The 23,102-nt window shown below is 35.6% G+C and overlaps 3 protein-coding genes across 3 annotated transcripts in view; all 3 read left to right on the forward strand.

Annotated features, from left to right (window-relative positions):
- The window catches only part of LOC125193461 (putative late blight resistance protein homolog R1B-13), a 29,495-nt gene extending 6,735 nt beyond the window's left edge, over positions 1 to 22,760 (forward strand). Inside the window, exons 6-7 of the mRNA XM_048091249.1 lie at positions 21,956 to 22,211; positions 22,430 to 22,760. The gene's annotated coding sequence lies outside the window, so the exon portion shown is untranslated. The remainder of the gene's footprint in view (positions 1 to 21,955; positions 22,212 to 22,429) is intronic.
- LOC125193471 (disease resistance protein RPP8-like) lies at positions 11,456 to 15,242 on the forward strand. Its single transcript, XM_048091262.1, has 3 exons — positions 11,456 to 12,550; positions 13,478 to 14,170; positions 14,287 to 15,242. The coding sequence occupies exons 1-3, from the start codon at positions 11,551 to 11,553 to the stop codon at positions 15,240 to 15,242; spliced, it is 2,649 nt and encodes an 882-aa protein (XP_047947219.1). The 5' UTR covers positions 11,456 to 11,550.
- LOC125193475 (probable disease resistance protein At1g58390) lies at positions 19,065 to 22,135 on the forward strand. The gene is made up of 2 exons (XM_048091267.1): positions 19,065 to 20,164; positions 20,367 to 22,135. The coding sequence occupies exons 1-2, from the start codon at positions 19,174 to 19,176 to the stop codon at positions 22,133 to 22,135; spliced, it is 2,760 nt and encodes a 919-aa protein (XP_047947224.1). The 5' UTR covers positions 19,065 to 19,173.
- Positions 22,761 to 23,102: the final 342 nt, after the last annotated feature.

The raw sequence follows: 23,102 nt of genomic DNA on the forward strand, positions 1-23,102 counted from the left end.
TTGGAGCGAATCTATGGCATCTCGGATTCGCCGCCTTTCTCCGACGGACCGCCGCACCTTGGCCGGCGTCGCCGCGTTGGAGCCCGTCGAGAGTCGAGACTCTCGGCGGACCGCCGCATGACTTCCGGAGGTCGCCGTGCAAGACTTCTCTTCCAAGTGTATTTTCTCGAGGCGGATCGCTGCCTTTGCATTGCCCGTCGGGCGCCGTACAACATCGCGGCGATCGCCGGTCGCCGCCGTCTGACTCAGTTTCCAGACTTTGCGTTTTGGCTCCCTTTTTCGGCTCAATTATGCACATTTCTCACAAAACACGTCAAAATACCAAAATAGAAAAAATATGTAAATAATGGACGTGTAGAGTGACTTTGACATAAAAAAGGACCAGATAATGGCCTTAAAATAGTGCAAAATCCGAGCGTATCGGTTATGTTGATCTATCTCTTTCTATTACTTATCTTTAATGAAAAGGTAAAAAACTCCTTAAAATTATATGATATCTTCTCATTTACCTTTCTTATTGAATTATAAATTTTTTATGAAAATAAATAAATTTTTCCTCGTGTTTTGTGTTTTACTTTGAGCAATTTTGTCATACTTTCTAATTATATTTAAAAGAATATTTTTAATAATAGTTAGAGTTTTTAATTAAAGAATAAAAAAATATAATTAAAACTTAAATTTGGTCAAAATCGAATTTAAATCCGTTGACCGTTAGTTTTTAACGGAAATGTTAACAGAGGACCAAAATGATCAAATTTCCATATGTTCAGGACCACAAAATCCAAAAGATAATATTTATGACCAAAAACATAAAATGACTATATGTTCATGACCAATTTTGACCTTTACTATAAAATAAAATTGATATATTTATATGAATTAATAAAGTAATGGAGGGTTACAAAAATATACTCATATGAATCAATCAATGAGGGGTATAACAAAATGAGGAGATAAATAAAAATCTAAAGCACAACTTATATTTTTATTCTAACTTGTAAGGCTGCCAACGTCTAGAAATTACTCTAGACCACTATTAACTTTTATTCTTATTGTTATTTTGTTCCTTCTAAGAATAAGCAAAATGCATACATCATATTATTTTATATATTGTTGCAGTTAATCCAGATTTAAAATCATTTGAGGATATTGGAAGAGTAATTATATCGAAGTGTGAAGGATTACCATTATCAATTTGTGTTATCGGAGGGATTTTACGTAAAAAAGTACACACTTTACCAGAATGGAGAAAGGTAAATCTGAACATGGAATTGAATTTGAGGTTTGGAGAAGGTGTTGAAAAATATACAAGAGTAAATCAGGTGTTGGACTTGAGCTATGACGCCTTACCTTATTATTTGAAACCATGCTTCCTTTATTTAGCATGTTTTCCCGAGGATCACAAGATTGAAACAGAGAGATTGTATTTAATGTGGATGGCGGAAGGCTTCATTTCATACCAAGATAAAGGACCTAACGAGACTCTAAGAGATGTGGCTCACAGATATCTAACTGAACTTGCTATGAGGTGTATGGTTCAACTCCATGAAGATGAGATCTACTCTCTGCTAAAGCTGAAGAAGAAAAGTTTCTAAAGTGCATAGATGCTTCTAAATATCTAACCGATATTCTTTCACCAACTGAAACAAGTTTAGTAATACCTCCATCCGTTGGCAATTCCATAAGCAGATTAGCTATAAGTTGTGACTTCAAGAATGTATCAAGTATTGATGGTTTAGAGGAAGTTGAAGGTCTTACATCTTTTATGCTTCTCCAAAAGTCTTTTGGTATACCATACATTGGCTTCAAAGAGAATACAATTGACTTTAAGATGTCGCAATACTTGAGAATATTTGTGGCAGACTCTAGTGTGTTTGAAGGGGGAATGTTACCAAGCAAGTTGGGTGAACTAATTCAGGGGTTCTAATGTAAGTGAGCTACCAAAATCTGTATGCAGCCTGCCATACTTGCAGACCTTAGATTTGCAAGTATCATGGAAGACTGTTATTAGATTGCCAAATATGATTTGGAAGATGAAAAGGCTAAAGAATTTGTTTCTCTATCCCAATATAGAAGTGATTGGAGGGGAGAAACTAAGACTAGATGGGCTATTGCAGTTGGAGACATTATAATACATCGCAAGTGAGACTTGTTGCATTGCGGATATCCCCAAGTTGATCAGTCTACAAAGTCTACATGTTAGAGTTTGTGATGGGGATAGCATGTCAATTATGTTTTTAAACGATGGGTTGATGTCTCCATCGTTGGTTACTTTGGAGATGGAGAGATGCAATATGAGGGGTGAAGTGGCTCTCTAGTACGACGACGTTTTGGAGCTGGGATTGGCCGAGCATCTGAAGATGCTGCGTCGGCGGCGGAGATGCGGTGGTGGCGTGGCAGTAGCGGCGGCGGAGGGAGGGGATTTGAGGGTGGTGTGAGATGTGAGTGTTTTGAGGGAGATAATGCAAGTCGACATTTTTCTTCCAAGTGAATTTGATTTTGGGAAAGAGAAGTGATGAAGGGGAAAAAATGGGGGAAGAGTGCCGGCCGGCCGGCTGGATGGTGCGAACAAGGTTTGGTGATATCCTAAGAAAAATGGCAGCAACTGATTCATTAAATATTTTTAGATAAATTAGCATTAATTTTGTTTTTAGATTTTAGATCATTGTGAAACGAATAATATTGTCTTCGAATAGTTGTTGTTGGGCATGCCTATGCACAAGTAGAGATTTCAATCAGGTTAGCACTAATAGATTTGCAAGGTAATCTGATAAGGGTTAATAAAGCTGCAATATATCTGGTTAAAAATTTTCAAGCCTAACTCTAGTCGTTCGGGTTTCGGACTAATATATTTTTAATCTCAAAGATATGTATAGACATTGAACAAAATCAATAATATAAATAAAAATGCATCGAGTATCAATTTAAAAGAATAGGTCTTGGAGTATTTGTGCGTTTAGTTTGTGACAGTTTATACTCTTCGTCCACTTGTTTCATGTTTTTTATAAAATGACTATATGTTTATGACTAAATTGCACTTTACTCATTAATTAATTATAGATTAGTATTCTAATTAGGTTAAAAATTAGTTAATTAGCGTTAACCGTTAATTTTGTGACAATGACTTTCAAAACGGACCATTTTAGGACCATTTTCATTTGTTCAGGATTCACAAATTGTGAAACGCGATCAACACTCAAAAGAAAAACAAACAAGAACGAAGACACCAAGAAATACGTGGTTCAGCCGAAGCCTACATCCACGGACGAAGGAAAGGTTTTGTGTATTGAATCGATACAATTTGGGTGGATTACAAGATCGCAACTAAGCTAGATTACAATCGACGAAGAACATTCATCTCTCATGTGAATTTCTGCTCTCATCACTCAAGATCAAAACTCCATCACTCACAGTTGAAACTCTCCTTTCTCCTCTCTGTAATCTCTCGCTACTTTGTTGCTTCTGCATCGCACACTCTCCTCTTATATCAGTGTGTGTGTGCGTGCAGTTACTTGCTGAGATCTCTCCTCGGCTCACTTGGAGCTTGAGCGGTTGTAACTATCGAAACCAGCTGTGTAACTAACTTCAAACCCCAGCCTCCAACGGCTAGTTTTTCAAACCCTCGGTCTCTCCTTTATTTTATTTGATCAGCCATAATCTAACACAAATCAAAACGTAAATGTTATGGATCAAATTCGTAAAATGATCAAATGTGTAAAACCAAAAATGTCCTCTACCCTAAACCTATATAAAAATAAGACTGACCTTCCTCTAACGCGTTCAACTCACTTTTACTACATATCTTAAAATTCATATTTGGTCAAACTTGGTCTTATATCGGTGGACAAAGGGAGTACTAAAATTTGTGCCGCTCTCCTTGACCCAATTCCATATTCTCTAAAATTTAACCTTAGTCCTTCAAACAATGGACCGAGAAAGCCATGGTCTTCTTTAATCCCAATCTTCAAACACAAATCTCTTTTGCCTCTCTTTTCCTAAATTTGTAATACCTTCAATTTCTTTCCTTGGTATTTTCCAAACTGATTCAAATAAAATATTTTCATTAATATCTTATTTTACGTGGGCAACCATAATACATTTTATGATATTTTAAATCACTTTTTAAGTTTATAACATGTAGGATAAAAAGTCATTTTGAAAACCACATTGATTTAATTGTGTCAAGTATGATAAAAAAATGCTATAAGTTAGTATTTAAATTAGACATTATGTGTATGTAAAGGAAATTTCAATTTATATTATCATTTGTTTCCATTTTGTTTTAGAATTTTGAAAAATTTGGTAAATTCAAGCCTGTATATAGTTAACTAATTTAATTAAATGGAATACGATATTTAGATTAGATCTACATAATAATGTGCTTGGCATTTTGTCCAAAGGTAAGAAATTAGAGACTTATCAAAAAGAAGGTTTTCAATAGATTGGATGCCCTTTAGAAAACATTATTGGAGATTTTCTATGACGAAAGAGAAGTTAAAACCAATCCAACTTTTCACTTGAATTATTGAAACAAGATAAGGTAGTATGCGTTCCCACAAACGTTGTTATAGCTATCACAAATAAATGATAACAAGATATGAAGTATGCGTTCTAGAATCAATGGACCTACAACGTGGAATACAGAAATCCAATTTCATTATCACATTGTAAGCGTGTGTGGATCTTCGCATTGCTAATTTACTGATCAAAGCAAGAAGAGAGAAAAGAGAGAAAAAGTAGGATGGCAGAATCTGTTGCAAATGCGTCTCTGGAAACCCTTCGTGATTTGCTGGTTGAAGAAACCAAGTTTCTGCTTAGTGTGAGCGGTGATGTTGACAAAGTCAAAGCAGATCTGAGAAGCATCCATGCCTTGTTGATGAAAGCTGATAGAGATAGACGTGATTCTCCAACTCTAAAGCTTTACATTTCCCAACTCAAAGATCTGGCGGAAAAAGCTGAGAATCTGCTTGAGACGTATGACGTTGAGGTTCAATCCAAAAGGGAAGAAGGGCGGAGGAGCCTCAAGGATAAATTCAAAAGGTACATTTGCATCATGTGTGAGTGCAGCAGTGTCCATGAGGTTGGAAATGAGGCTCGCCACATAATATCAGCCCTGGCCGACCTCACTACCAAGTTGGAGTCGGAGTTGGGACAAGAAACCTCATCTCTCTCGAGGCAGGGAGATGATGAGCGGCAGCGGATGTTGAGGCAGACTTATGCTCATGAGGTTGAGCATGATTTTGTGGGCATGGAGAAAGACATCGAGCTTTTGGTCTCCAAGGTGAAGGACGAAACCAGAAGAAAACGAGTAGTGAAGATATATGGGATGGGTGGTCTTGGAAAAACTACTCTCGCCAGAAAGGTGTTATAACCACACAGACCTCCAATCTTATGCTCGGGCATGGGTTTGCATCACCCAACAGTTTCAACCTAAGGCCGTTTTCGTCAATATTTTGAAACAACTTGATAGCAGCGTACAAATTGGTGGCATGGGAGATCGTGAATTGGTGACAAAAATTCATAGTTTATTGGAGGTGAAAAGGAAATGTCTGGTGGTGATAGATGATATATGGGAAGATGATTTTAATTTCCTTTTTCGATGTTATAATCTTTAATTAGAGCATGTAATCAAAAAACATTATAATATGTTTTGGGTCACAAGTAACTTTAAATTTTTAAATCTAACGAAAACTTTTCATTTTTATTTTAAAAATTATCAATGAAAATATTTTTTTTTAAAATATCTTGTGATGTTTATACTTATATGGGTTGATCTTTTAATTTATATGTTGATTTATAAAGGAATTTTTTATGCGTTTTAAATTTTAAATTTTAATTTTAATTGAAAGTTATACATTAAATTAGTTTTTTGGATAATAACCCTATTAGAAAAAACCTTTTTAAAATGAAATGTAACAAATTTTTTTTCTTTTTTTGAATTTCATTTTACAAGATACTATTTTGAATGTGTCATTGGGGGTTGGATTAAGTACAAGCATTTTGGACTTTTGGAATTGTTTTAGATTAGATTATTTTTTTTGAATTATTTTGGATTATGAAAAATTCAATATGATATCCAAAATACACGCCCCTTTTTTTAATAGGAAAAAAAAATTCTATAATCAAGATGGCCCAAAGTGGCAATGTGTATGTGATATGAATTTTAAGTTGGGGAAGAAAGATAAAAATAATCAAAGCACTCTATTCTTTTTTAATTTGAAAACGTGTACTACTCCATTTTTAAAAGGCTCCCCAAAAATTGAAATTGATCTAGAGCACTAACTTTCATTTGTTTTTTTTTAAGAAAAATTGAATTTTCCATCTTTTTTTTTTTTTATGCGTAAGGACCGTTGACACAGGTTTAAAATCTTTAGAAGTTGTTGGAAGAGAAATTGTATCAAAGTGTGAAGGGTTCCCCTTTGTCAATTTGTGTTATTGGGGGGTTTTTGGGGTTTTTAAAAGAATACGATTTCCCAAAAAAGGGGAAAAAGGGTTAAATCGAACTTGGAATCATATCTAAGGCATGGAGAAAGGGTGTTGAAGAATATAGAAGGGTAAAACAAGTGTTGGAGTTAAAGTAGGGATGCCTTCCCTTTATTTTTGGGAAGCCATCCTTTTTTATTTAAAAGGTTTTTTTCCCAGGATCAAAAAATTGATTTAGAGAAATTGTATCTATTTTTTTGGGGAAGGCTTATTTCATACCAAAGTAAAGGCCCCTAACGAGACTCTAAGAGATGTGGCCAAAGATATCTAATTTTAAGGTTTTGGGTGTATGGTTAACCCGGGAAGTTAGGCACTACGCTCCACTTAACAAGTTCGATACATGTGGGCTTCATGTTTTTGATGCATGAGTTTTCTGCTCTTCTAAAGCTGAAGAAGAAAAGTTTCTGAAGCGCATTGATGCTTCTAAATATCTGTTTCCTTTTTTTCCCAACACAAAAAAGGGTTAGTAAACCCCCATCCATCAAAAGCAGATTAGCCATCAGACACTAAGGGTGTCGGTGTAGATGGGTTAGGGGGAAAAGGTCTTAGATCTTTTATCTTCCCCAAAAGTCTAAGGGAAATATTGACTTCAAAAAAAGTCGCTTGATTTTTAAGATGTTTTATTTTTAGGATTTTTTTGGGGGGGGGAAGGTTGTCAGTTTAAAGGGGGAAAGTTCCCCCAATTTCGGGTGGGTGAACTTTTTTTCTTTTTAAGATATTTGAGTTTCTCTCTCCCCGGAAGCTACCAAAGTCTATATGCAACATGCCATACCTGAAAGACCTTAGTTTTTAGATTGTTTTTTGGGGCCAGCTAAAAACCCCGGGGGTTTAAGATTGCCAAATGTGTTTTTGCAAGATAAAAAAGACTAAAGTTTCATTTTTTCCCCTTTTTCCCAAATATGGGGAAGAATTTGGGGGGGAAAAATTTTAAGGGTTTAATGGGCTCCCGAGTTGGAGACTTTGAACGGATAAACGTGGGACAATTTTGTTGCAGATACCCCTACATTGATTAGTCTACAGGAGATAGATGTTAAATTTTTGGATGTGGATAGCCTTTTAATTGTATTGAAAAAAAAATAGAAAACGTGAGACTCTCTTGATGTTGAGTCATGTGATCTAAGTTAAAAGAAAGATATGGGGGGTTTAAAATGGGGGTTGGGATGTCCCCATTGTTTTGAGTTGAACATGGATGGATGCAATATGAGTGGCAGTTTTCCGGGCCAAAAAAAGGGGGTTTTAAAAAAATTTTTTAAATTTTTTAAAAATATAATTTCAAGGGTAAGATTGGCCCCTGGAGCAGTTTGGCAAAAAAAACCCATGTTGCAAGTGTTAAATTTTTTTACTGTGTCAAAATGGAAGAAACAATAACCCTTTCCCTTCAAATTCATTTCCACAACTCAAACGCCTTGGGTTAGGTAAGTTGCAAGATTTAAAGAAAAGGGGAAGGGAAAAAAGGGGGCAATGCCAAAACTTACTTCCTTGTATATCGATTTTGCCCCAATTTGGAGAAAGGGTTTCCCGATGGTTTGAGATTTCTCTCCCTTTCAGGATGCATTAAATACCAAAATTTAATTTATAGAAAAAAGTAAATGGAGAAGATTATGGGAAGTGCCTGATGTCTTTGGGAAAAAATTTGTGACCATATATTGTTAATTATATAATACTCATATAAATTGGGTAGGGGAAATTGTTTCTGTTGTGTTTTTTACATAACTAATTGAAAATTAGGGGGCATTTTGGGTGTCCCCTTATTTGAAATCCGTACATTTAATTTTTAAAAAATTTTTAAAACCCAAAACACCGAAATTTAAGGCCCAAAAAGCAAAAAACAAGGTTTTATTTCCCCTTTTCGCTTTTTTTTTTAGGAAAATTCCCTTTTATAGTGTTGAGTTTTGCATTTTTTTCATAAATTGATTTTTTTTATTGTTAAGTTTGGGACAATATAAATGCAATCCGTTTATATATAAAATGCAATTTATGTGAAAAGAAAAATTAAAAATAAAAAATCAATCTACATATAACAAAAATGGGGAAATTTTTAAGCTTTCCAAAATATATTGCATTTTGTTTACAATATTGCATTTTTTGTGCCACGTCAAGGCTTAAAATTGTATCGTTATAACTTTAAAAAAATTGTTATACTATCTCCCTCACACACATATATATAAATTTTTGCCCCTTTTTTTAATTTCTTTTTATTTGATGATTCCGGTCCCAGGCTTTGTTTTTAATTATTAATTATTACTCTCATATTAATAAATTTGGCTCTCCAAGGGGACCCTCTACGACCAACACCTGAGCCAACTACACGGGTCCAACAATCCGCACCCAAACATCCACATCATATGCTCCAAATTATGGTTAGTTATTTTTTTTAGAGTTGGAACCCATTTTAAGTCTTTTTATCAAAAAGGATTTGTTTTTATCCGGGTTTTTTGGGGTTTTTTCCGAATCAGGGGTTTGAAATTAACCACATAGGTTTAGGTATGTTTTTCCATTATATAAGTTGAGCAATACGAACTTATCTTTTCTGGCCTGTATCATATATCTTCGTGATATTCTATCAATTTGTTTTCTTGTATACAACTTATAGTTTCCAATTATAAATGTGATAACTTCAGCCTATTAATTATTACAGCGAATTCTAAATCTCTCACAACTGTTGGTACATGAGTTGTGCATATTATTGATCTTCCTTCAAAATACTCAAACTAAGGATAATATGGATATCTAGACACACTTGAAGCTCCAATTTGACAAAAATATCATGAAGAATTCCCAAAAAATGAAGTGAAATGCAGGCATCTAGGCAATCCATCATCCAAACAGTCCCATCCTTGTTCCACCAAGTCACTTGCTTTCTGCGTCATATATATCAGTTCTGAACAGCATATAAGGAAAACAAACGAAAGCAAAAACTAAAGACTAGATACATAGGCTGAAATGTTTCGGGAAAAAGGAAAACAAAGTTTAAATGTAGAAACATATCACTCCTGCAATATATTTTTATTAGGAATAACTCAACCCCTGTAAGACTTGGACTCCTAACTGAAATTTGAACACACTCTCCAAGTAGTATTGTAGTACAATCAAAATTTTCTGCGGACAATAGTCGCAACTAGGCAACTAGCCAAATTGACTACCATGCATTTTCCTAAATTTTCATCTAAGGAAACTTTGAAGTCACCCGTTCAGAAAAATACACACAATTACCATTTTCCTAAATATGAAACATCATATAAGTTAATACGGTCATACAAATAAGGATATTTGTTAAATAAGGTTCTTTTTAACAAACATGATTCTCACCTTCATTGTTTTGACGAAGGAACCAGATTAGTTAGAGGAAAACACAAGGCTCAACTAAACCAGTGGTTCCTATAATAGTTATCTAATCTGTAATGATGCATCAGCAAAGATTGGACCGGTTTTAAAATTTTCAGAACCACTCCACCACCTTCTTATTTGTGAACAACATGAACTTCAATTTTTATTATATATAATTAGATAAATAATCATTATAATTACCATATTTAATTATACACGGTAATACTATATAAACTAATTAATTATTTTATATGCAAATAATTTTATGCACAATGGAGCTGTACTTGTATATGATTAATTTGTTTATCATCGATTATAATTTAGTTATACTTAACATCCATGGTCTATAATTATATTTTTATCATTCACAAAATTTATAATTTTATATATAATGCAATTATCATCTACCTTTAAATTATACCGCATTCATTTTACTTAAATTTATATTATATGGAGTCTTTAATTATAGGTTTGTGTTAGCAATCGCCCTTGGAAGGTCTACACACGTGGACCACGACAGGTGGCGAATTATAGTCAGTAACCAAATCAGCAAGAATTGAGGAGATCATGGTGATTGCTGCTGGAGTTAAGGAGTTTGCTTTGAAGAGGATTGAAGATATCATGGTCAGAATTGCTGATTGAGGATTGCAGGAATATTGGCTAATTACAATTATTATTTCCCTTTAATAGCTCTCGTCATTATCAATTATTATATAATAATGATATGATTGATTGCTTAGCTTATTTAGACTCTCTTGTAAACTCCTATAAAAAGGAGAGCCTTGGAGATTAGGAAGAATCATCCAGAGAGATCATTGTTAGGCGGTGAGAACCGTGGCCTCAAGGAGGAGTTCTTTTCCATCTCTTTTTCCCTTTCAATAAAACGAGAGTCTTTTCTATCAGTTCTGGGATTTCCTTTATTGCTTGAATTAAATTATATTAATCATTTCTATTTAACTTATATATAAAATATATAGTATTTAATACTCTCTCCATCTTATAAAAGATATCTCACTTTCCTTTTTAGATTGTTCTACTAAAGATATCACATTTCCATTTCAAAAAAAAAAAGTTCTATCTCACAATAATATAAGTAGTATTATATTTTCTCTTTCCACGTAACACACAAAACAAAACTTCATAAAATCACGAGTCGTCCCACAAGTTTGACATCTTTTGTGGGACGGAGGGAGTAGTATTATGGTTGAACCACTGGTCTAATCAGTCCGACCAGTTGAACCATGAACTGATAGTTTCGCTTGTTCACTTATCGGTCCTATTTTTAAAACATTGGCCTTAGTCCTGTGTAGTGTTACGAAAAGACCAAGGCAATACGGACAAGAGTCGCAGAAACTAAACATGCAAGTGTGTGTGCATCTTTGCATTGCTAATTTACTGATAAAAGGCAGGGCAAAAAAAAAAAAGAGAGAGAGAGAGAAAAAAAAGTAGAATCGCATAATTTGTTGCAAATGCGTCTCTGGAAATCCTTCGTGAATTGGTGTAGGCTCTTGAAGAATAAATTAAATCCCTAAACATTACTAAAGAATAAAGCAAACTTCCAAACATTATTAAAGCAAAAGAATAAAGCAAACTCCAATGACTAAAAGTAGAATCTCTATACTACACAAGGCAAGTATAGTGAGCTTCCTTCCTTATCAAAAAATTCCATCTGCTTTAATTGGGTGTTCTTCTTTTCTCCACTTTGAAAATCTCTGTATTGCTGTGAAGCATTTGTGTAGAATGGCAGAATTTGTTGCAAATGCTTCTCTGGAAATCCTTCGTGATTTGCTGGTTGAAGAAACTAAGTTTTTGCTTTGTGTGGGTGGTGATGTTGAGAAAGTCAAAGCAGATCTGAGAAGCATCCATGCCTTGTTGATGAGAGCTGACAGAGATAGAAGCAATTCTCCAACTCTAAAGCTTTACATTTCCCAACTCAAAGATCTTGCTGAAAAAGCTGAGAATCTGCTTGAAACGTATGCCTTTGAAGTCCAATCCAAAAGGGAAGAAGGGCGGAGGAGCCTCAAGGATAAATTCAAAAGGTACATTTGCATCATGTGTGAGTGCTACAGTGTCCACAAGGTTGGGAAAGAGGCTCGCCACATAATATCAGCCCTGGCCGAGCTCACTAACAAGTTAGAGTCGGAGTTGGGACAAGAAAGCTCATCTCTCTCGAGGCAGGGAGATGATGAGCGGCAGCGCATGTTGAGGCAGACGTATGGTCATGAGATTGATCGTGATTTTGTGGGAATGGAGAAAGACATCGAGCTTTTACTCTCCATGGTGAAGGATGAAACGAGGAGGAAACGAGTAGTGAAGATATATGGGATGGGTGGTCTCGGAAAAACTACTCTCGCTAGAAAGATTTACAACCACAGAGACCTCCAATCTTATGCCCGAGCATGGGTTTGCATCACCCAACAGTTTCAACCAAAGGCCGTTTTTGTTGATATTTTGAAACAACTTGATAGAAACGCAGAGGTTGGTGGCATGGAAGAGCAAGAGCTGGTGAGAGGAATACATAGTTTTCTGAAGGAGAGGAAATGTGTGGTGGTGATTGATGATATTTGGAATAATGATGATTGGGAGATCATAAAGCAAGCTTTTCCGGTGAATTGTAATGTCATTCTCACCACTCGCTCCCAGAATATTGCTAATCAAGAATCCGAACCTCTCAAGTTGAAGTTTCTTGCACAAGATGAAGGTTGGGCTTTACTTCAAAAAGTAGCAAATTTATCTCCAGGTCAGAAGTTTAACTCTCTTCTCTCTTCGATGTTATAATCGTGTAATTAGAGCGTGTCATCTAAATATAGCATTTCTGAATATGTTTGCCGGGTCGCTTTATGGTAAAATTAATTTCCAATACAACTCTTTTTTATAGTATTAAAATTATTAATACTAAAACACAACTTTATTTTTAGTCTTGTGTTGATATACTTATGTCTTTGCGTTGATATTTATCTTTACATGTTTAATGTTGTTGATGATAAAGTTGTGTCTTTGTGTTGTTAATTTTAATATACAAAATCGAAAGTTATGCATTAAATTAGTCATTATTTGATCATAACACTATTTTTGGCTGTTTATGATTTCTGTGTTATTCTATTAGAAATTAGAGCCTTTTTAAATGAAATGTAACTAACTTTCTTGGATTTTTTAATTTTCATTTTACAAGATATTTCGAATGTGTCGTTGTAGGTTGGATTAAGTACAGGCATTTTGGACTTTTTGAATTAAATTTATGATTAGATTATATTTTTTGAATTACTTCAGATTATGCATTAATTCAATATGATATCCAAATACATGCCCCTATTTAATAGGAGAAAAAACAAATTCTATAATCAAGATATAACAAGGTGGCAATATGATGTGAAATGAATCACTAAGTTAGGAAGTGAGATAAAAATAATCTAGAGCACTCCATTCATTTTAATTTGATGAATTGTACTACTCCATGTAAGGCTGCCCACAACTAGAAATTGATCTAGAGCACTATTTACTTTCATTTGTTTCTTTTAAGAACAAATTGAAAATCTGCATCTTGTTTTTTTTTTTTGTTTTGTGACAGTTGACACATATTTAAAATCTTTAGAAGATGTTTACTTTCATTTGTTTCTTTTAATCGAATATCTGCATCTTATTTTTTGTGTGTGTATTGTAACCGTAGACACAGATTTAAAATCTTTAGAAGATGTTGGAAGAGAAATTGTATCAAAGTGTGAAGGGTTACCACTATCAATTCGTGTTATTGGAGGGATTTTGCGCTCAAAAGAACACAATTTACCAGAATGGAAAAAGGTAAATGCGAACATGGAATTATATTTAAGGCATGGAGAAGGTGTTGAAGAATACAAAAGAGTAAAACAGGTGCTAGAGTTAAGCTATGATGCCTTGCCTTATTATTTGAAGCCATGCTTCCTCTATTTAGCATGTTTTCCCGAGGATCACGATATTGATATAGAGAAATTGTATCTATTGTGGATGGCGGAAGGCTTCATTTCATACCAAGATAAAGGACCTAACGAGACTCTAAGAGATGTGGCCCAAAGATATCTAACTGAACTTGCTATGAGGTGTATGGTTCAACTCCATAAAGGTAGTTACTACTCTCCACTAAACAAGTTTGATAAGTGTGGGCTTCATGATTTAATGCATGATCTCTGCTCTTCTAAAGCTGAAGCCGAAGAAGAAAAGTTTCTGAAGCGCATTGATGCTTCTATATATCTGACTGACATTCTTTCACCAACTCAAACAAAGTTAGTAATACCTCCATCCTTTGGCAATTACAAAAGCAGATTAGCCATCAGTTGTGACTTCGAGCGCGAAGTGTCAGGTATAGATGGGTTAGAGGAAGTTAAAGGTCTTAGATCGTTTATGCTTTTCCAAAATGGTTTAATTTTACCAACCAAAATGGCTTCAAAGAGAGTACGATTGACTTTAAGATGTCGCAATATTTGAAGATATTTGTGGTAGAAGGTTGTGATTACGAAGGGGGAAAGTTACCAATCAAGGTGGGCGAACTTATTCATTTAAGATACTTGAGTTTGTATGGCTCTACGGTGGGTGAGCTACCAAAGTCTATATGCAACATGCCATACCTGCAGACCTTAGATTTGAGAGTCCGGGATGTAATTAGATTGCCAAATGTGATTTGTAAGATGAAAAGACTAAAGCATCTTTTTCTCCCATATCGTGACATAGAAGTGATCGGAGGGGAGAAACTAAGACTAGATGGGCTACACGAGTTGGAGACATTAGAATGGATCAACAGTAAGACAACTTGCATTGCAGATATCCCCAAATTGATTAGTCTACAGAGTTTACATGTTAGAGTTTGTGATGTGGATAGCATGTCAATTGTGCTGAGCAACAGAAATAGCCAATTACGTGAGACTCATCTTCTGGTTAACTCATGTGATCTAAGTTCAAAGAAAGATATGGAGGTTTTAAATGAGGGGTTGATGTCTCCATCGTTGGTTTTTTTGAGGATGCATGAATGCAATATGAGTGGCGGTTTTCCACGCTACAAAAAAGGGATATGTCAGAATTTAGTAATTTTGGGACTATTTAACTGCAAGGGTAAGGTAGATGTGGAGGAGTTTGGCAAGTATCCCATGTTGCAAAGTCTAACTTTATGGGACTTTGTCAAGATGGCAGAAACAATAACTTTCCGTTCAAATTCATTTCCACAACTCGAGGACCTTGAATTAGGCGAGTTGCAAGATTTAAAGAAATGGGAAGTGGAAAAAGGAGCAATGCCAAAACTTACCTCCTTGTGCATCATGGAGTGCCGCAATTTGGAGAAGGTTCCAGATGGTCTGAGATTCTCCTCCTCTCTTCGACGGATGGAAATCGCGAATATGCCAAGAGAATTTATAGAGAGAGTAAATGGAGAAGATTATGGGCCATTTGTCGAGAAAATAATATATTAGGATCCGTTCGTGAAGAAGATTCTTGGCCGCAAGCTGAGAATTTAGGAGCAAGTGCCTGATGTTTTTGGAGGTAATAAAGTTGTGACCATACATTATTAATTATATAATATATATATCGGCTAGGGAAGTTGTTTCTCTTTTGTGTTTTCTATATAACTAACTGCTAAGTACTATACATAATGATCTTGACCTTGTGCTATTTCAAATTTCTCTATCATATGATAACTTCCCGGTCCGACAGAGCTTTGATTTCTAATTATTAATTATTACTCTCATATTAATAATTAGGCTCTCCAGCGCACTTCCACGACCAACACCTGAGCCACCTACGTCGGCTCCAACACATCCGCACTGCAACGACATCCACATCATAAGCTCCAAGATTATGTTTAGCTATTTCTTTATAGAGTTGAGTCTATTTTAAGTCTTGTTATCGAGTCGGTTATTATTTTCATCCAGGTTTTCTTTGTGCTTCTTTCCCGGATCAGATTATGAGAGTCGAACCACATAGGTTTAGCCCTGTTTTTCCATTTGTAAGTTGAGCAATACGAACTCATCTTTTCTGGCCTGTATCATATATATATCTTCGTGATATTTTATCAATTTGTTTTCTTGTAGTATAACTTATAATTCTCTTTTTTCAAATGCCCACAATTGAATGTTGGTGGATTTGTTGTTTTTGTCCAGCAAATGCAATTATTGTTATATATTATAGTTTTTTGGACAGATGAAGTAATGTTTATTGACTCTTTGTTCTTTCAAGATAAATGCTAAATTGGATTTTGATATAACCAGGAACGTATAATTCCTTTAGGAGTGTAGCTCATATATGCATTACTTGTGTTATTTATTTGTATTTTTGGAAATTTTTATGTACTCGAATATCTTCATGATATTCTTTTATCTCTTTTCTTGTCCAACTTAGTACAACTTTCCTTTGGTATTAAATACTCACAATCAAAAACTATACTACCGAGAAATGTGGTAAAAGTAAAACCATGAGTAGACACTTAGAATAATTAGATAAAATGAAGAAACCAAAGATTACAATTTTCGAAACTCATAAGCCTATTTAGAATCTTCGGTCCTCCTATTAGAAATGGGCATCAAACACTCACCCCTTAAAAGGCCTCATAAGGGGGAGGGTTATCCACACTTATATAGATTAGATTGGATCATCACCAAGTCGATGTGGGATAGAATTTAGAATTTTAACTCGCCTCCTCACGTGTGGGCCGGAAAGGACATCGGTCTTCCATCACGTGGGTATCCACACTTATATAGATTAGATTGATCATCACCAAGTTTCCCCACGTGTGGGCCGGAAAGGACATCGGTCTTCCATCACGTGAGTATCCACACTTATATAGATTAGATTGGATCATCACCAAGTCGATGTGGGACAAATTTAGAGAACTTTAACAATATTAGAAATGGGTCACTCACCCCTTAAAAGGCCTCATAAGGGGGAGGGTTATCCACACTTATATAGAAGAGATAGGATCATCACCAAGTCGATGTGGGACAAGATATTAGAATTTTAACACGCCACAGATAAACAATTGCTTATAGCATCAAACACAAACACAAACAGCTCAAAAATGCATTTTCAATCACACAAAATGTTGAAGCTAAGTTGTCAATTTGAATTTACCATACTGCTCAAAAAGGCTGCACCAATTATAAATGTGACAACTTCTGCCTATTATTACTGCGAAATTCTAAATATCTCACAAATGTTGGTACACATGAGTTGTGCATAGTATTGACCTTCCTTCAAAATACTCAAACTAAGGATAATATGGATATCTAGACAACACACTTGAAGCTCCAATTTGACAAAAATATCACGAAGAATTCAAAAAAATGAAGTGAAATGCAGGCATCTAGGTAATCCATCATCCAAATAGTTCCATCCTTGTTCCACCAAGTCACTTGCTTTCTGCGTCATATATATGAGTTCTGAACAGTATATAAGGAAAAACATACGAAAGCAAAGGCTGAAATGTTTCGGGAAAAGGAAAACAAAAAACTCTGTTTAAATGTAGACATTTATTAGGAATAACTCAACCCTATAAGACTTGGACTCTTAACTAAAATTTGAACACACTCTCCAAGTAGTATTATTATAAAATCAAAATTTTCGGCGGACTATAGTCGTAACTAGGCAACTAGCCAAATTGACTACTATGCATTTTCCTAAATACTATGCATCTACTTTGAAGTCACCCGTTCAGAAAAATACACACAATTACCATTTTCCTAGATATAAAACATCATATAAGTTAATACGGTCTTACAAATAAGGTTCTTTATAACAAACAGATTTTTCATAATATTACTATTAACTATGAATCATAATATTATATTTTCTAGATAATATAATATTATGATTGCAAATTTCATAATTTATAATTCAATTTTAAAAAAATGTATGAACTAAATTGCACCTAAGTAGGAAGTAAACATAATAGTAAATCGTTAACAATGATCTTGTCCATAATAAACATGACCATCGACCCAACTATCCATCACAAGCGGTTCTTCCCTCCCTTTCGTCTCCACATACTCCGCCACCGCTCTAACACTCGACGCCGGCGCCGCAAACCCCACCGAGAATCGATCCGCCTCGTCCTTCACCTCCCACGACGCAACCCCGACGACCTCTCCCTCCATATTAAACCACGGACTCCCCATAATCTTCGACACCGACACCTCCCTCAACTCCCCACACCTCCCCGCCTCAGGATCCCCGATCCCCACCCCGAACCACCCGTGCTCGATCCACCCCGCCCCGTCGTCCAACGGCCACGGCGCCCTCGCTCCCACGCCCCTCTCCCCCCTCGCGTTCCCCACCATCATCGCCAGCCCCAGGCTCTCTGGTGCCTCGCCATGCATGTCGACATTGTTAATTTGATTTTGGGAAAGCGAAGTGATAAAGGGAAAGAAATGGGGAGAGATTGGCCGGCCGGCCGGCTGGATGGTGCGAACAAGGTTTGGTGATATCCTAAGAAAAATGGCTGCAACTGATTAATGAAATATTTTTAGATAAATTAGCATTAATTTTGTTAATAGATTTTAGATCATTGTGAAACGAATAATATTGTCTTCGAATAGTTGTTGTTGGGCATGCCTATGCACAAGTAGAGATGTCAATCAGGTTAGCACTAATAGATTTGCAAGCTAATCTGATAAGGGTTAATAAAGCTGGAAAATGTAGGGTTAAAATTTTTCAAGCCTAACTCTAACAGTTCGGATTTCGGACTAATATTTTTGTAATTTCAAAGATATGTATAGACATCAAACAAAATTAATTATAAATAAAAACTAATACTATACAAAAGTATGACTCACTTTCCACTTATTTATTCAACCTACTATTCTTTTTATATTAATTATCATAAGTAAATTAATTATTGCTTTGTATTTAAATTAATTATTGTGTGTAAGGTAAATTTCAATCTATATAATCATTTGTTTCCATTTCGTTTTACAATTTTGAAAAATTAGGTAAATTCAAGCCTGTATATTATTGATTTAAAATTAGTTAACTAATTTAATTAAATGGAATACGATATTTATATTAGATCTACATAATAATATGCTTGGCATTTTGTCCAAAGGTAAGAAATTACAGATATTTCAAAAAAGAAGGTTTACAATAGATTGGATGCCCTTTAGAAAACATTATTGGAGATTTTCTAAAGATAAAGTGACGAAAGAGAAAAGACACCATAAAAAGTGAAAAACCAATCCAACTTTTCACTTGAATTATTGAATCAAGATAAGGTAGTATGGGTTCCCACAACGTGGAATACAGAAATCAAATTTCATTATCACATTGTAAGTGTGTGTGGATCTATGCATTGCTAATTTACTGATCAAAAGCATAGCAAAAAAAGAAGAAGAGAGAAAAGAGAGAAAAAGTAGGATGGCAGAATCTGTTGCAAACGCGTCTCTGGAAACCCTTCGTGATTTGCTGGTTGAAGAAACTAAGTTTCTGGTTAGTGTGAGCGGTGATGTTGAGAGAGTGAAAGCAGATCTGAGAAGCATCCATGCCTTGTTGATGAAAGCTGACAGAGAGAGACGCGATTCTCCAACTCTAAAGCTTTACATTTCCCAACTCAAAGATCTGGCGGAAAAAGCTGAGAATCTGCTCGAAACGTATGCCGTTGAAGTGCAATCCGAAGTGGAAGGACGAAAGACTCTCAAGGAAAAATTTCAAAGGTACATTTGCATCATTCTTGAATGTTGCAGTGTCCGCAAGGTTGGAAAAGAGGCTCGCTCGATAATATCAGCATTGGCCGAGCTCACTAACAAGTTAGAGTCAGAGTTGGGACAAGAAAGCTCATCTCTCTCGAGGCAGGGAGATGATGAGCGGCAACGGATGTTGAGGCAGACGTATGGTCATGAGGTTGAGCATGATTTTGTGGGCATGGAGAAAGACATCGAGCTTTTGGTCTCAAAGGTGAAGGATGAAACGAGAAATAGACGAGTAGTGAAGATATATGGGATGGGTGGTCTTGGAAAAACTACTCTCGCCAGAAAGGTCTACAACCACACAGACCTCCTATCTTATACTCGAGCATGGGTTTGCATCACCCAACAGTTTCAACCAAAGGCCGTTTTTGGTGATATTTTGAAACAACTTGATAAAAACGCACAGATTGGTGGCATGGAAGAGTTGGTGAGAGGAATTCATAATTTGTTGAAGGAGAGGAAATGTCTGGTGGTGATTGATGATATTTGGAGTAATGATGATTGGGAGATCATAAAGCAAGCTTTTCCTGTGAATTGTAATGTCATTCTTACCACTCGTTATGAGAACATTGCAAATCGACAATCCGAACCTTACAAGTTGGAATTTATGACAAAAGATGAAGGTTGGGCTTTACTTCAAAAAATAGCAGATTTATCTCCAGGTCAGAAGTTTAATTCACTTATTTTTTCGATATTTTCATTGTGTAATTTCGTTGTAAACTTAGAGCTTTCCCATCTATTGTGGCATTCTTTTCGAATATGTTCGGATGGTTATTCTGTTAGAAATTTAGAGTCTTTTCAACTATTGTGGCATTCTTTTCGAATATGTTTGGATGCCTCATATTATTTTGTATATTGTGGCAGTTGATCCGGATTTTAAATCATTTGAAGATATTGGAAGAGTAATTGTATCAAAATGCGAAGGTTTACCACTATCTATTTGTGTTATTGGAGGGATTTTGCATCAAAAAGTACATAGTTTACCAGAATGGAGAAGGGTAAATCAAAACATGGAATTGAATTTGAGGCGTGGAGAAGGTGTTGAAAACTACACCAGAGTAAATCAGGTGTTGGAGTTGAGCTATGATGCCTTACCTTATTATTTAAAACCATGTTTCCTCTATCTAGCATGTCTTCCCGAGGATAAAGAGATTAATACAGAGAAATTGTATCTATTGTGGATGGCGGAAGGCTTCATTTCATACCAAGATAAAGGACCTAACGAGACTCTAAGAGATGTGGCCCAAAGATATCTAAAAGAACTTGTTATGAGGTGTATGGTTCAACTCCATAAAGCTAGGTACTACTTTCCACTTAACAAGTTCGATACATGTGGGCTTCATGATTTGATGCATGATCTCTGCTCTTCTAAAGCTGAAGAAGAAAAGTTTCTGAAGCGTATTAATGCTTCTAAATATCTGACCGACAGGCTTTCACCAACTCAAAAAAGGTTAGTAATACCTCCATCCACTGGCGATTCCATAAGCAGGTTAGCCATCAATTTTGACTTCCGCAGCTTTACTGTGTCAAGTATAGATGGGTTAGAGGAAATTAAAGGTCTTAGATCGTTTATGCTTTTCCCAAAGCTTAGTTCTCTTCCAACCAGAGGCTTCAAAGAGAGTACGATTGACTTTGAGATGTCCCAGTACTTGAGGATATTTTTGGTAGAAGGTTGTAAGTTTGAAGGGGAAAAGTTACCAATCAAGGTGGGTGAACTTATTCATTTAAGATACTTGAGTTTGCGGTACTCTAATGTGGGTGAGCTACCAAAGTCTATATGCAACATGCCATACCTACAGACCTTAGATTTGAGAGTCTCGCATGTTATAAGATTGCCAAATGTGATTTGTAAGATGAAAAGACTAAAGCATTTGTTTCTCCCATCAATTGGCATAGAAGTGATTGGAGGGGAGAAACTAAGACTAGATGGGCTACACGAGTTGGAGACATTAGAATGGATCGACAGTGAGACAACTTGCATTGCTGATATCCCCAAATTGATTAGTCTACAGAGTCTACGTGTTAGAGTTTTTGATGAGGATTGCATGTCAATTGTGTTGAGCAACAAAAATAGACAATTACGTGAGACTCATCTTGAGGTTAAGTCATGTGATCTAAGTTCAGAGAAAAATATGGAGGTTTTAAATGAGGGGTTGATGTCTCCATCGTTGATTACTTTGATGATGTCTAGTTGCAATATGAGTGGTGGTTTTCCATACTACAAACAAGGGATGTGTCAGAATTTAGCAATTTTGGAACTATATAATTGCAAGGGTAAGGTAGACGTGGAGGAGTTTGGCAAGTATCCCATGTTGCAAGTGCTAGCTTTAGATCACTTTGTCAAGATGTCAGAAACAATAACTTTCCGTTCAGATTCATTTCCACAACTCAAGCTCCTTGAATTCCAATGGTTGCCAGATTTAAAGAAATTGGAAGTGGAAAAGGGAGCAATGCCAAAACTTACTTCCATTGTCATCTTGGAGTGCCCCAATTTGGAGAAGGTTCCAGATGGTTTGAGCTCCTCTCTTCGACTGATGGGAATCAATGAGTTTATACCAAGAGAATTTATAGTGAGAGTAGAAGAAGAAGATTATGGGCCACTTGTCGAGAAGAATATTAAGGGTCCATTCTAAGACTAGAGTGATATTGTGAAGAAGATTCTTGGCCGTAAGCTGAGAATTTAGGAGCTAGTGCCTGATGTTTTTGGAGGTAATAAATTTGTGACCATACATTATTAATTGTACAAATATATATATTGGCTAGGGAAGTTGTTTCTCTTTTGTGTTTTCTATATAACTAACTGCTATATATATACATAATGATCTTGACCTTGTGCTATTTCTAATTTCTTTATCAGATGATAACTTTCCGGTCCAACAGAGCTTTGATTTCTAATTATTAATTATTACTCTCATATTAATAATTAGGCTCTCCAGCGCACTTCCACGACCAACACCTGAGCCACCTACATCGGCTCCAACACATCCGCACCGCAACCGACATCCACATCATATGCTCCAAGATTATGTTTAGCTATTTCTTTATAGAGTTGAGTCTATTTTAAGTCTTGTTATCGAGTCGGTTATTATTTTCATCCGGGTTTTCTTTGTGGTTCTTTCCCGGATCAGATTATGAGAGTCGAACCACATAGGTTTAGGTCTGTTTTTCCATTGTAAGTTGAGCAATACGAACTCATCTTTTCTGGCCTGTATCATATATCTTCATGATATTTTATCAATTTGTTTTCTTGTAGTACAACTTATAATTCTCTTTTTTTCAAATGCCCACAATTGAATGTTGGTGGATTTGTTGTTTTGTCCAGCAAATGCTATTATTGTTATATACTATAGTTTTTGTGGACAAATGAAGTAATGTTTATTGACTCTCTTTTTACTAAATTTGTAGTACCTTCAATTTCTTTGCTTAATATTGAGTAGAGACCAATTGTCTTTAAGAGCATGAGTGAATCGCTAGAAGTGAAGGAATGAGGCGAGTTTGGTGGTAGTTGTCTTTATTCCAAAAATTAGGTTTTCAATTTTCATGGTATTCAATGTTTTTTGTTAGTGGAATTTATTTCATTAGTAATAACCAATTTTAGAT

This window comes from Salvia hispanica, chromosome 6 (assembly GCF_023119035.1).
Source record: "Salvia hispanica cultivar TCC Black 2014 chromosome 6, UniMelb_Shisp_WGS_1.0, whole genome shotgun sequence".
Taxonomy (NCBI): Eukaryota; Viridiplantae; Streptophyta; class Magnoliopsida; order Lamiales; family Lamiaceae; genus Salvia; species Salvia hispanica.